Here is a 15,035-nt window from a genome sequence, read left to right on the forward strand (position 1 = left end):
CTCTATATTTGTCTCACAACCAATACAAGTAAATGTAAAAAACATGTTGTGTTGTTGCATACATAGGTGCAGTGAAAGGTGTTTTTACGTAACCTCTCCCCCTCCAGGGGTCGGCTGATTCGTACACCAGTAGACCGTCGGACTCCGACCTGTCAGCGGAGGAAGACCGCGAGGCGTATCGGCGTGAAGCCGAGCGCCAGGCCCAGCTCCAGCTTGACAGAGCTAAGGTGCGTTTTATTATGAAACGCACACACACACACACACATACTCACAGATGAACGGACGCACACACACACACACACACACACACTATTGCTAAACGTTGTTTGTTGTCGGTCCCTGCAGTCTAAACCTGTAGCGTTTGCGGTGAAGACCAACGTGGCTTTCTGTGGGGCTCTGGATGAGGACTGTCCCGTTCAAGGAGCTGCAATCAACTTCGAAGCCAAAGACTTCCTGCACATTAAGGAGGTGAGGAACTGTGGAGGGAGGACAGTACTCACTCTTCTCACCCCTCTCCCCTCTGTTCATCATGGAAACAACAGACGCTGTGGAAAGCATCCACACGGTCGTTCCACGTAATTATGTTAATCGGGTTAGGTGTTATCTGATTTGTATCGTGCTGTGTTAGGTGATATTGAGACATACTGTCCATTGTACTTCCAGAAGTAGCTACACTAATGACCTGGATCAAGCAGTGCCCATGGTGTAATGTTGAGTTATGTTGTTGTAACAGAAGTACAACAATGATTGGTGGATTGGTCGTCTGGTGAAGGAGGGGGCAGACATCACCTTCATCCCCAGCCCTTTACGCCTGGAGGCTATGAGACTCAAACACGAGCAAAGGTGAACCAACATGTCCTGATGTTTGTAAGAATATGGGACATTAGAGGAATATCGCTGCCATAATTTCATATTGTAACGTATACTCGAACTAACATTGAACTGGGCTTCTTCATAATTAACCCGTCACCTTTGTTCTGAAATGTCTGTTGTGCAGGAAAAGAGGGGGGAACTCTTCCTCCAGTCTGGGTGACATGGTGTCTGGGAGCTGGAGGACAACGCCGCCATCTGGTGGTCAGTATAAGCATTACACCCTCAGACCTTTTTCTCAGGAATCAAATACTGTATTATAAATTCAACCTTGATCTTTATTCTCACTCACTGATATAATATCTTATGTCACTGATTGTGCTTTTCTCGTTTTCAAAAGACAAACCAAAGCAAAAGCAGGTACGTTTTTAATGTCGTCTTCTCTATAAAAAAAAAACATGAACCTGTTTCAAAGGGTGAAACCGACAGGAACTTTGACTGACACGCTCTCTGTCTTTCTCATGATCTCTTTCTCTCTTGTTTCACACAGGAACACATTCCTCCGTATGACGTGGTCCCGTCCATGCGGCCGGTGGTCTTAGTGGGACCGTCACTGAAGGGGTATGAGGTAAGTGTCTCTCGCTCCCTCGCCCTTCTAGCAAGGCCAAGAACAACGTTCCTACTAGGGGAAGGCAACCTTTGGTCCTTCTACTTTGGAGGACTGAATTACACTTGCAAATGGCGGTCAGCTAAGCTAACCTTCTGAAGGAGCGGTTGGTTGAGAAACACGGTCCTAGAACCAGTTAAGAACCGCCTCTTGTCAGCTCCATGTAGCGATAATGATTCACATGTCTCTCTCCGCTCCACAGCTGAATAATAACATCCCAATTCAGACAGTGGAATGAACACCAAGCATGGCTAATTCATTGATCTATTTTTAGATGCTTCTTTCATCTGGGGTTCAGTTTCAATGAATTTCAAAGTACACTGAGTGTACAGAACACGAGTACACCTGCTCTTTCCACGGCATAGACTGGCCAGGTGCATCCAGGGGAAAGATGTGATCCCTTATTGATGTCACCTGTTAAATCCACTTCCATCAGTGTAGATGAAGGGGAGGAGATGGGTCAAAGAAGTTGTTTTTTTTTTAAACCCTTGAGACAATTGAGACATGGATTGTGTGTGTGCCATTCAGAGGGTGAATGGGCAAGACAAAAGATTGAAGTGCCTTTGAACGGGGTATGGTAGTAGGTGCCAGGCGCACCGGTTTGAGTGTGCCAGGCGCACCGGTTCGAGAACTGCAACGCTGCAGGGTTCTTCACGCTCAACAGTTTACCGTGTGTATCAAGAATGGTCCACCACCCAAAGGACATCAAGCCAACGGCAGGCCAGTGGTTGAAAACGGGTCATTGATAAAATACGACAAAGGAGACTGACACGAATTGTGCAGAGCAACAGACGGGCTACAGTTAGTCAACTGACAGTCCATTACAACATTGGTTCCCGAAGACTCATAGAAGAGTGCACAACACGTACCCAGGCGCGAATGGAGTTTGGCAGCCGACGACCTTACAGTGTTCCCACTTCTTTGAGCAAAAAACAAGAAACTGCAGTTGCTGTGGGCTAAAGAACAAAAACCCTGGACACTGGAGAATTGGAAAAACATTGCCTGGTCTGATGAATCCCGGGTTCCTGCTGTTTCGCGCTGATGGGAGGACTAGGGGGTGGAGAAAACCACGAGTGCATGCATCCATCATGCCGTGTGTCAACATTGCAGGCTGGTGATGGTGTGGGGTGTGTTTTCATGGCACATATTGGGCACCTTGATAAAAGTGGAGCAACGTTTGAATGCCACAGGACATCTGAACCTCATAGCCAATCAGGTGCATCCCTTCATGGCAGCAGTGTAACTCAATACTAGGGAGGTGTTCTTAATGTTTTGTACACTGTGTCTACTTCTTTAGGCAACAGAATTCCTCACACACTTGTTGATTGTCTTGCCAAGTGTGCCTTTTGATGCTGGGGGCTTAGACTTAGAAGCAACGGTGGTAGAGTTGTACGTTTGTTCCACTGATGCTGAGATAGTTTGATTGACAATGATATGCATCCAAGATCTCTTTGTCTTTCTCTACCCTCTCTCAGGTGACAGATATGATGCAGAAAGCTCTGTTTGACTTCCTGAAACACAGGTTCGACGGAAGGTTAGTACTGTATATACAGGCATCCTGACTAATTGTCAGCTGCACATTAAAGTAGCTAGTTGTTTGTTAACATTTGCGCCACTTAGCAGACGCTCTTATCCAGAGAGACAATTAGGGTTAAGTGCCTAGCTCAAGGGCACAGACAGGTTTTTCACCTAGTCGGCTCGGGAATTTGAACCAACGACCTTTCGGGTTACTGGCCCAACGCTCTTAACCGCTAGGCTACTTCTCTCTTTTATGTACATCTATGACACAGGTGTTCTTCTGTTTGCTCGCCCTCAGTTTGATCTCTCTCTGAACCTCCATGACATTCATCGCTGTGATCTTTTTTTTTGTCTGTAGTGTGTATGAGCAGCGTATTTGTAGTCGGTGTTGTTTATTGTGGGTTGATCCTGTTTTGTTTCGGACACCTGCAGAATCTCCATCACACGCGTTACGGCAGACCTATCTCTGGCCAAGAGATCTGTGCTCAACAAGAGGCCAATCATGGAGAGATCCAATACTCGCTCCAGCCTGGGTGAGTCCACACACACACACCAGTGGAGGCTGCTGAGGGGAGGACGGCTCATAATAATGGCTGGACTTGAGTGAATGGAACAGCATCAAACCATGTGTTTGATGTATTTGATACCATTCCACTCATTCCACTCCAGCCATTACCACAAGCCCGTCCTCCCCAAATAAGGTGCCACCAACCTCCTGTGACACACACACACATTCCCTTTAACATGCACATTTGTTCGATGTAAACACTATTAAGTGTGTAAGCGTCCAAAGTGCATGGATTGATCTCTAGGTCAGGTACTGTAATGTTATGTATCTCTCTCCCCTACAGCCGAGGTCCAGAGTGAGATAGAGAGGATATTTGAGCTGGCCAAAACCCTCCAGCTGGTGGTTCTGGATGCAGACACCATCAACCACCCGGCCCAGCTAGCCAAGACTTCCTTGGCCCCTATCATCGTATACGTCAAAGTGTCCTCGCCAAAGGTACATAGCTAGACAACCTCACTTCGTACATGTCCTGCAGATGTAGTGTGAGTGGACTTCGATGAAGATATTTTTTCATCTTTTGAATTTCTCTTCTTTATGAAGCCTTTATAAAGCCTCCTTTATAAAGCTACCCTCTCTCCCTGTCTCTTTCCTTCTCTTTTCCCTCTCTCCCTGTCTCTTTCCTTCTCTTTTCCCTCTCTCCCTGTCTCTTTCCTTCTCTTTTCCCTCTCTCCCTGTCTCTTTCCTTCTCTTTTCCCTTTCCCCTCTCTCCCTGTCTCTTTCCTTCTCTTTTCCCTCTCTCCCTGTCTCTTTCCTTCTCTTTTCCCTCTCTCCCTGTCTCTTTCCTTCTCTTTTCCCTCTCTCCCTGTCTCTTTCCTTCTCTTTTCCCTCTCTCCCTGTCTCTTTCCTTCTCTTTTCCCTCTCTCCCTGTCTCTTTCCTTCTCTTTTCCCTCTCTCACTGTCTCTTTCCTTCTCTTTTCCCTCTCTCCCTGTCTCTTTCCTTCTCTTTTCCCTCTCTCCCTGTCTCTTTCCTTCTCTTTTCCCTCTCTCCCTGTCTCTTTCCTTCTCTTTTCCCTCTCTCCCTGTCTCTTTCCTTCTCTTTTCCCTCTCTCCCTGTCTCTTTCCTTCTCTTTTCCCTCTCTCCCTATCTCTTTCCTTCTCTTTTCCCTCTCTCCCTGTCTCTTTCCTTCTCTTTTCCCTCTCTCTCTCGCTCACTCTCTCTCCTCCCCTTTTTTCTCTCTCCTCCCCTTTTTTCTCTCTCCTCCCCTTTTTCTGTCTCTCCTTCCCTTTTTCTGTCTCTCCTCCCCTTTTTTCTCTCTCTCCCCCCCTTTTTATTATTATATCTCCCCCTTTCTCTCTCTCCTCCCCTTTTTCTCTCTCTCCTCCCCTTTTTCTGTCTCTCCTCCCCTCTCTCTCTCAGGTGCTCCAGAGGCTGATCAAGTCCCGGGGGAAGTCTCAGAGCAAACACCTGAACGTGCAGATGATGGCCGGAGACAAACTGTCTCAATGCCCCCCTGTACGTGGACACCCCATCATACAGTAGTATTCACAGCTACTATTACAATTCAACCAACTGTCTGAAATTGATCTCCCTCCCACTGTTCCTTCATAGGAGATGTTTGATGTAATTTTGGATGAGAACCAATTGGAGGATGCGTGTGAACACTTGGCTGAATACCTAGAGGTGTACTGGCGCGCCACTCATCTCCCCGACACCACCCCCATCAACCCGCTATTAGAGCAGAACCTCATGACCCCGCCCTCAGCCAACTCTAGCCTACAGGTGAGATGCTTCTATGTGAATGGAGGAGGGAAGGTGGAGGGGAACAGAGACAATTGGAGATGGGAAAATGGAAAAAGGACAGATATAATGGTATAGTGAGGTTTTTGTAGGGCAGTGTTTCTTCATCCTGGTCCCGGGGAACCAAAGGGGGCACATTTTGGTTTTTGCCTTAGCATTTACATGCCTGATTCAAATAGTCAAAGATTATGAGTTGATCATTTGAATCAGCTGTGTAGTGCTAGGGCAAAAACAAAAATGTGCCCCCCTTTGAGTCCACAGGACCAGGATGATGAAACACTGCTTTAGTGGGAGGGGGGTTGTTTATGTGGTTGTTGTGTGTTGCATCTGTCCTTACAGTACTATACCAGATTCCCTCTATCCCCTTTCTCATGTCTGTCTGTTTGTCCGTCTTCTCACTCATCCCTGCATAACGTTTTTGCAGTTTTCTGAAACACAGGGATTAATTGAATGATCGCTTACCGTACGGGGTGAGTAGGAGGGTTTATGTATGTACATTACTTCTCCACCCGATAACCCCTACCACCCCTTAAACCCCCACCCACCCACCCCACCCCTCCACACCAACCACACTCGGTGGAATAAGATCAACCGATGTGTCTTATTTCCCTCTCACACAATAACCCCCCCCCACACACACACACACAAGCCACTGATACCTACAGAATGTAGACCCCTTCCCATCTCTTATCCACCTGCCACCTCAGTCTTTGCACATTTGATTGACACTGTGCTACAAACTTCAAAGGTTATATGATGAGATCCAAAAAAGCAGCAGCAGGTTCAGGGCTTGATATAGAAAAAGTCATGTGACAGGCTATATGAATGTAATGAAGTCTGCTAAATGGCATACACAGGTAACTGCCAAGATAAAAGGAAACACCAACATAAAGTCTCTTAATAGGGGGTTGGGCCACCGTGAGCCAGAACTGCTTCAACGAATCGTAGCCTAGATTCTACAAGTATCTGGGCCTCTATTGGAGGGATGCGACACAATTCTTCCACGAGAAATTCCATCATTTGGTGTTTTGTGGTGGTAAATGCTTTCTCCATTTGCCACTCCAGAATCTCCCATAAGTGTTCAATTGGGTTGAGATCTGGTGACTGAGACACACAGACGTGCGCTCCCCTTTAAGACCCCTCTTTCAAAGTCACCGAGATCTATTCTAGCCATGGAAGCCAAAATAATGGGCAACTGGGCATTTTTTATACATGACCCTAAGCACGATGGGAGGTCAACTGCTTAATTAACTCAGGGACCACACCTGTGTGGAAGCACTTGCTTTCAACATACTTTGTATCCCTCATTTACTCAAGTGTTTCCATTATTTTGGCAGTTACCTGTACGCCATAATGCACAGTGGACGCATTATAAATCTGCAGTAAACAAAGGGAGCCGTACCATGACCATACTCATGCTTTGTGAATGGCACACTCTCTCACGCTGGCACAGAATGCTGCCCTGAATGAAACCTTTGGTGCGCATAAAGTGATTGAAATGATTGTCAAATTGAAGCACGACGGAACAATGCATAAACAATGTAATTGTTGCGATTGCTCCAGTGGAAAGGATAGTGTTAAAGAAGTGATCTCATTGTGATTGGTTAAGAAAAAGAAGAAAAAAAGGAAAATAAAAATGCAAACCAGGCCAATTTAAGTTAACAATGTTCTTAACACTGTAAAACCATGTTATCCATTTAACTGTTCGACTGTCATTGGCAGTATATCCTTTGTGCAGAGTAGTGTCCATTTTAGGAGTTTCGGAGCGCAAGAATTTCACTGTACATCATTACATCTGCAATCCTGTACATGTGCCTATTAAATTCTCTAATCTAATCTTACAGTGCACTCGGAAAGTATTCAGACCCCTTGACTTTTTTCACATTTTGTTACGTTACAGCCTTATTCTAAAATGGATTAAGTGAACCATCAATCTACACACAATACCCCATAATGACAAACCAAAAACATTTTTTTTAATAGAAAAAACTGAAATAACTTATTTACATATGTATTCAGGCCCTTTGCTATGAGACTCGAAATTGAGCTCAGGTGCGTCCTGTTTCCTTCCATTGATCATCCTTGAGATGTTTCTACGACTTGATTGGAGTCCACCTGTGGTAAATTCAATTGATAGGAGAGGAACACACCTGTCTGTATGAAGTCCCACAGTTGGCAGTGCATGTCAGAGCAAAAACCAAGCCATGAGGTTCAAGGAATGGTCAGTAGAGCTCCGAGACAAGATTGTGTCAAGGCACAGATATGGGGACGGGTACCAAAACATTTCTGCAGCATTGAAGGCCCCCAAGGACACAGTGGCTTTCATCGTTCTTAAATAGAAGAAGTTGAGAACCACCAAGACTCTTCCTAGAGCTGGATGCCCGGCCAAACTGAGCAAATGGGGGAGAAGGGCCTTGATCAGGGAGGTGACCAAGAACCGATGGCCACTCTGACATCCCGCTTGAGTTTGCCAAAAGCCATCTAAAGGACTCAGACCATAAGAAACAAGACTCTCTGATCTGATGAATCTGGAGGAAACCTGCCCCCATACCTACGGTGAAGCATGGTGGTGGCAGCATCATGCAGTGGGGATGTTTTTCAGCAGCAGGGACTGGGAGACTAGCCAGGATCGAGGGAAAGATGGAGCACAGTTGTATTAATTTTTATTTTATTTCACCTTTATTTAACCAGGTAGGGCAACTGAGAACAGGTTCTCATTTACAATTGTGACCTGGTCAAGATAGAGCAAAGCAGTGTGACACAAACAACACAGAGCTACACATGGGATAAACAAACATACAGTCATTAACACAATAGAAAAGTCTATATACAGTGTGTGCAAATGTAGTAAGATTAGGGAAGTGAGGCAAAAAAATAGGCCATAGTGGCGAAATAATTACAATTTAGCAATTAAACACTGGACTGATTGATGCGCAGAAGATGAATGTGCAAGTAGAGATACTGGAGTGCAAAGGAGCAAAAAACAACAACATGGGAATGAGGGTGGGCTATTTACAGATGGGCTCTGTAGAGGTGCAATGACCAGAAAGCTGCTCTGACAGCTGATGCTTAAAGTTAGTGAGGGAGATGTAAGTCTCCAGCTTCAGTGATTTTTGCAATTCGTTCCAGTTATTGGCAGCAGACAACTGTAAGGAAAGGCGGCCAAAGGAGGAGTTGGCTTTGGGGGTGACCAGTGAAATATACCTGCTGTACCGCGTGCTACGGGTGGGTGCTGCTGTGGTGACCAGTGAGTTGAGATAAGGTGGGGCTTTACCTAGCAAAGACTTATAGATGACCTGGAGCCAGTGGGTTTGGCAACGAATATGAAGTAAGGGCCAGCCAACGAGAGCATACAGGTCGCAGTGTTGGGTAGTATATGGGGCTTTGGTGATAAAACGGATGGCACTGTGAGACTACATCCAGTTTGCTGAGTAGATTGTTGGAGGCTATTTTGTAAATGAGATCACCGAAGTCAAGGATCGGTAAGATAGTCCGTTTTACGAGGGTATGTTTGGCAGTGACGGATGCTTTGTTGCGAAATAGGAAGCCGATTCTAGATTTATTTTGGATTGGAGATGCTTAATGTGAGTCTGGAAGGAGAGTTTATAGTCTAACCAGACACCTAGGTATTTGTAGTTGTCCACATATACTAAGTCAGAACCGCCCAGAGTGGTGATGCTCGACGGGCGGGCGGGTGAGGGCAGCAATCGGTTAAAGAGCATGCATTTAGTTTTTCTTGCATTCAAGAGCAGTTGGAGGCCCGGAAGGAGAGTTGTATGGCATTGAAGCTCGTCTGGAAGTTTGTTAACACAGTGTCCGAAGACGGGACAGAAGTATACAGAATGGTGTCGTCTGCGTAGAGGTGGATCAGAGAATCAGCAGCAGCAAGAGTGACATCATTGATGTATACAAACAAAAGAGTTGGCCAGAGAATTGAACCCTGTGGCACCCCCATAAAGACTGCCAGAGGTCCGGACAACAGGCCCTCCGATTTGACACACTGAACACTGTCTGAGGAGTAGTTGGTGAACCAGGCGAGACAGTCATTTGAGAAACCAAGGATATTGAGTCTGCCGATAAGAATGTGGTGATTGACAGAGTCGAAAGCCTTGGCCAGGTAGATGAATACGGCTGCACAGTATTGTCTTTTATCAATGGCGGTTATGATGTCGTTTAGGACCTTGAGCGTGGCTGAGGTGCACCCATGACCAGCTCGGAAACCAGATTGCATAGCGGAGAAGGTACAGTGGGATTCTAAATGTTCGGTGATCTGTTAGAAGGCAGGGTAGGTTAGATATAGGTCTGTAACAGTTTGGGTCTAGAGTGTCACCCCCTTTGAAGAGGGGGATGACCGCGGCAGCTTTCCAATCTTTAGGGATCTCAGACGATACGAAAGAGAGGTTGAACAGGCTAGTAATCGGTGTTGCAACAATTGCGGTGGATAATTTTAGAAAGATAGTGTCCAGATTGTCTAGCTAAGCTGATTTGTAGGGGTCCAGATTTTGCTGCTCTTCAGAACACAATCTGGATTTGAGTGAAGGAGAAATGGGGAGGCATGGGCAAGTTGCTGTGGGAGATGCAGAGCTGTTGACCGGGGGAAGGGGTAGCCAGGTGGAAAGCATGGCCAGCCGTAGAAAAATGCTTATTGAAATGTTCAATTATTGTAGATTTATAAGTGGTGACAGTGTTTCCTAGAGTCAGTGCAGTGGGCAGCTGGGAGGAGGGTGACTTTACAGTGTCCAAGAACTTTTTGGAGTTTGTGCTACAGGATGCAAATTTCTGTTTGAAAAAGCTAGCCTTTGCTTTCCTAACTGCCTGTGTATATTGGTTCCTAACTGCCCTAAAAAGTTGCAGATCGCAGGGGCTATTCGATGCTAATACAGTACGCCACAGGATGTTTTTGTGCTGGTCAAGGGCAGTCAGGTCTGGAGTGAACAAAGCATTTTTATAGAATAACCAGGCATCCTCTACTGACGGAATGAGGTCAATATCCTTCCAGGATAGCCGGGGCAGGTCGATTAGAAGGGCGTGCTCGCTGAAGTGTTTTAGGGAGCATTTGACAGTGATGAGTGGTGGTCGTTTGACCGCGGACCCATTATGGATGCAGGCAATGAGGCAATGATCGCTGAGATCCTGGTTGAAGACAGTGGAGGTGTATTTAAGAGTGCATTTTGGTCAGGATGATATCTATGAGGGTGCCCGTGTTTACAGATTTAGGGTTGTACCTGGTGGGTCCCATGATGATTTGTGTGAGATTGAGGGCATCTAGCTTAGCTTGTAGGATGGCCGGGGTGTTAAGCATATCCCAGTTTAGGTCACCTAATTGTGCAAACTCTGAAAAAAAGAACAGAGAGATCCTTGATGAAAATCTGCTCCAGAGCGCTCAGGACCTCAGACTGGGGCGAAGGTTCACCTTCCAACAGGACAACGACCCTAAGCACACAGCCAAGACAACATAGGAGTGGCTTCAGGACAAGTCTCCGAATATCCTTAAGTGGTTCAGCCAGAGCCCGGACTTGAACCTGATCGAACATCTCTGGAGAGACCTGAAAATATATGTGTAGTGACAATTCCCATCCTACCTGACAGAGCTTGACAGAATCTGCAGAGAATGGGAGAAACTCCCCATATACAGGTGTGCCAAACTTGTAGCGTCATACCTAAGAAGACTCGAGGCTGTAATCACTGCCGAAGGTGCTTCAACAGAGTACTGAGTAAAGGGTCTGAATACTTATGTAAATGTGATATTTCAGTTTTATTTTTAATGTGCAAAAATGTGATTAATGAGGGGGGAAACTATTTAATACATTTTAGAATAAGGCTGTAATGAAACAAAATGTGGAAAAAGTCAAGGGGTCTGAATACTTTCTGAACACACTGTATGTGTGATGTGTGCCCACGTGTGGTGGCTTTAGCATTTGTCTTTGGTGTGATGAGGATAGTAAAAAGAGCAGGTTACTTTCGGAATCTGTCTCAGACCCTGTGATGGAGATCTTTTTTATTATCTCCCTCTCCCCTCTCCCACACCAAACCCCAGACCCAGAATAAGAACCAGCCCCCAGTGCAGCACAGCAGTGTGGGGGTGGAGGGTGAGGAGGTGGAGGCCCACTCCCCTCTGGAGCAGGACAGCCTGATGCCGTCTGAAGAAGGCAGCGACTCCCTGTCCCGCGGCCTCCTTGGGGGCCCACGCCTCCGGGGGGACGAGGAGGACGAGGAGCTGGTGGAGGAATTAGAAGAGGAACTAGATGAGGAGGATGAGTTTGAGTCCCCTTGCCACGCCCAAACTTACAGGGACAGGTACCCCCCTCACCGCGGTCACCGTGGGGGCGTCCACAGCACCAACGGGCATGAATCACAGGACAGGCTGCTCCAGCGCGATGCCCAGCAGGGGCACAACCAGCGCAACAACTGCCAACGCAGCCGCCCCTGGCCCCGAGACAACTACTGACATTTCTAACGTACCCTGGCCCCAAGACAACTACTGACATCTCTAACGTACCCCTGGCCCCGAGACAACTACTGACATTTCTAACGTACCCTGGCCCCAAGACAACTACTGACATCTCAAGCATACCACTGGCCCCGAGACAACTACTGACATCTCTAACGTACCCCTGGCCCCGAGACAACTACTGACATCTCTAACGTACCCCTGGCCCCAAGACAATTACTGACATCTCTAACCTTACCACTGGCCCCGAGACAACTACTGACATCTCTAACGTACCCCTGGCCCCAAGACAATTACTAACATCTCTAACGTACCCCTGGCCCCGAGACAACTACTGACATCTCTAGCGTACCCCTGGCCCCAAGACAATTACTAACATCTCTAACGTACCCCTAGCCCCGAGACAATTACTGACATCTCTAATGTACCCTTGGCCCCAAGACAACTACTGACATCTCTAATGTACCACTGGCCCCTAGACAACTACTGACATCTCTAACGTACCACTGGCCCCAAGACAACTACTGACATCTCTAACGTAACACTGGCCCCAAGACAATTACTAACATCTCTAACGTACCCCTGGCCCCGAGACAACTACTGACATCTCTAAGGTACCCCTGGCCCCAAGACAATTACTAACATCTCTAACGTACCCCTGGCCCCGAGACAACTACTGACATCTCTAGCGTACCCCTGGCCCCAAGACAATTACTAACATCTCTAACGTACCCCTGGCCCCGAGACAATTACTGACATCTCTAATGTACCCTTGGCCCCAAGACAACTACTGACATCTCTAACGTACCACTGGCCCCGAGACAACTACTGACATCTCTAACGTACCACTGGCCCCAAGACAACTATTGACATCTCTAACGTAACACTGGCCCCAAAACAACTACTGACATCTCTAACGTAACACTGGCCCCAAAACAACTACTGACATCTCTAACGTACCCCTGGCCCCAAGACAACTACTGACATCTCTAACGTACCACTGGCCCCAAGACAATTACTGACATCTCTAACGTACCACTGGCCCCAAGACAACTACTGACATCTCTAACGTACCCCTGGCCCCAAGACAACTACTGACATCTCTAGCGTACCCCTGGCCCCAAGACAACTACTGACATCTCTAACGTACCACTGGCCCCAAGACAACTACTGACATCTCTAGCATAAGACAACTTCTGACATCTCTAACGTACCCCTGGCCCCAAGACAACTACTGACATCTCTAACGTACCACTGGCCCCAAGACAACTACTGACATCTCTAACGTACCACTGGCCCCAAGACAACTACTGACATCTCTAACGTACCACTGGCCCCAAGACAACTACTGACATCTCTAGCATACCCCTGGCCCCAGACAACTTCTGACATCTCTAACGTACCCCTGGCCCCAAGACAACTACTGACATCTCTAACGTACCACTGGCCCCAAGACAACTACTGACATCTCTAACGTACCACTGGCCCCAAGACAACTACTGACATCTCTAACGTAACACTGGCCCCAAAACAACTACTGACATCTCTAACGTACCCCTGGCCCCAAGACAACTACTGACATCTCTAATGTACCACTGGCCCCAAGACAACTAGCTATACACAAACTACAACTTTGGCCACAAGACACCCACTTGTACACAATAAGTGTGCTCCTTGTCCCCAACCACTCACCCTAACTATGGAAACAATGTAGTACCAAATTGTCCCCAAAACAATTACTGACTGCTGTGCACATTACCACCTTCTACAATCACACACTTCCAGGCTTACGGTTTTACTCATTCTGATTAGCTGGGGTCATGTTAATCAGATAAAAGGCTATACGTCAACAGGGCTACTCACCTCCACAATAGCAAGCTATAACTACTGGCTGTAGGTCAAGTCAAATGTTAAGATTCTTTGCATAAGGTTTCTCTATTTTAGAATGACACATTTACTGGCCTTAAATCCCTAAGACGTTTATGTATCTTTATTATTGCATGTATGATTATTTTAGGACTATTTGCACATTATGGTCAGAACAGGAACCATAGGCTCTTTCTGGATAAACAAAAGTAGGAATGTCTACATTTTACTTATCTGCTATGGGAAATAGTAATGCATCCGAATATATATTGTACATATTGAATGGGCACCTGGTTATAATCAACTTGGTCTCAGAGCATTTAGTATTATTCTGTATGTAAATCCTGGACACTCAATTAAGTATATGTTACGTTTCATATGGTATGTACTAATTTGTGAATGTCAATCAGTCATTTTCATATGATATGTGTCAATTACAATTCATAAGATATGTTACAAATCTGCAAAATGTACAATATGTTGAGAATTTGCAAAACGTACAATATGTTACGGAATTTGCTATACGTATAATATGTTACGAATTCCAATTAGTTGTGGCTAACGTTAGCTAGGTGGCTAACGTTAGCTACACTAGGGGTTAGGGGAAGGGTTAGGTAAAAGAGTTAAGGTTAGGCTTATTGTTCAAGGAAGGGTTAGCTAAGTAGTTGCAAAGTAGCTAAAAAGTAGTAGTTGCTAATTAGCTAAAATTGCCAGTGATGAGATTCACTCAACCTTTGGGTTGCTAGACATTCGCGTTGCTAGACATTCACATTATACGCCCACTCATCCACTCTGCTCAATCACTCATCGTTTTTTGCCTTTAGTAACCTTCTGTCTTATGTAACCATACCAAACATAACATACTAATTTGAGTGTCCTGGATTTACATTGACTATGTTATGTCTAGTCTATGAGACCAGGCTGTTATAAGTATTTATATTTTTGGGTTTATTTCATTTTGTCAGTATGGACTTCTTCCTGATTTCAGTTCAGATAGTTTTTACTGAGAAGATGCTGAATGTTTTGGGAGATGCACAGGTACGCAGGCCTCGATACGGTGATCTGTATGTTAGTGCCGTAAAGCTGCAGTATATTCACATATCTTGTTTCTGTCATTACACATATCACACAGAATATCACCATGAGTTATGAAGGGAATGTAACAAATCAATATTACTCTTAACACACACACACACACACACACACACACAGACAGACAAGCAAACATCCGTGGAGGCTGCTGAGGGGAGGACGGCTCATAATAATGGCTGGAAAGGAGCGAATGGAATGGCATCAAACACGTGGAAACATTAAGGTGCCACCAACCTCCTGTGGCACACAGAGGCACATGCAAGCAGACACACAAACACACAAATTCAGGCATCAAAATAATGCAATATCACATGCCTTTTTTACG

At 46.0% G+C, this 15,035-nt stretch overlaps 1 protein-coding gene across 2 annotated transcripts in view; it reads left to right on the top strand.

The window, feature by feature from the left end:
* The window catches only part of cacnb3a (calcium channel, voltage-dependent, beta 3a), a 30,773-nt gene extending 17,852 nt beyond the window's left edge, over window positions 1-12,921 (top strand). Inside the window, exons 3-15 of one of the 2 annotated variants that reach the window (XM_064923358.1) lie at window positions 108-227; window positions 346-468; window positions 734-843; window positions 998-1,074; window positions 1,211-1,230; window positions 1,361-1,438; window positions 2,953-3,011; window positions 3,428-3,528; window positions 3,847-3,998; window positions 4,921-5,016; window positions 5,113-5,283; window positions 5,726-5,771; window positions 11,339-11,408. In XM_064923358.1, coding sequence (XP_064779430.1) covers window positions 108-227; window positions 346-468; window positions 734-843; window positions 998-1,074; window positions 1,211-1,230; window positions 1,361-1,438; window positions 2,953-3,011; window positions 3,428-3,528; window positions 3,847-3,998; window positions 4,921-5,016; window positions 5,113-5,283; window positions 5,726-5,755 — 1,137 coding nt within the window. In that variant the 3' untranslated portion in view covers window positions 5,756-5,771; window positions 11,339-11,408. Of the gene's footprint in view, window positions 1-107; window positions 228-345; window positions 469-733; window positions 844-997; window positions 1,075-1,210; window positions 1,231-1,360; window positions 1,439-2,952; window positions 3,012-3,427; window positions 3,529-3,846; window positions 3,999-4,920; window positions 5,017-5,112; window positions 5,284-5,725; window positions 5,772-11,338 lie in introns of both variants that reach the window. The other variant, XM_064923357.1, reaches the window with a different exon arrangement.
* Window positions 12,922-15,035: the final 2,114 nt, after the last annotated feature.

The sequence above is a fragment of the Oncorhynchus masou genome, chromosome 18, assembly GCF_036934945.1.
Source record: "Oncorhynchus masou masou isolate Uvic2021 chromosome 18, UVic_Omas_1.1, whole genome shotgun sequence".
Lineage (NCBI taxonomy): Eukaryota > Metazoa > Chordata > Actinopteri > Salmoniformes > Salmonidae > Oncorhynchus > Oncorhynchus masou.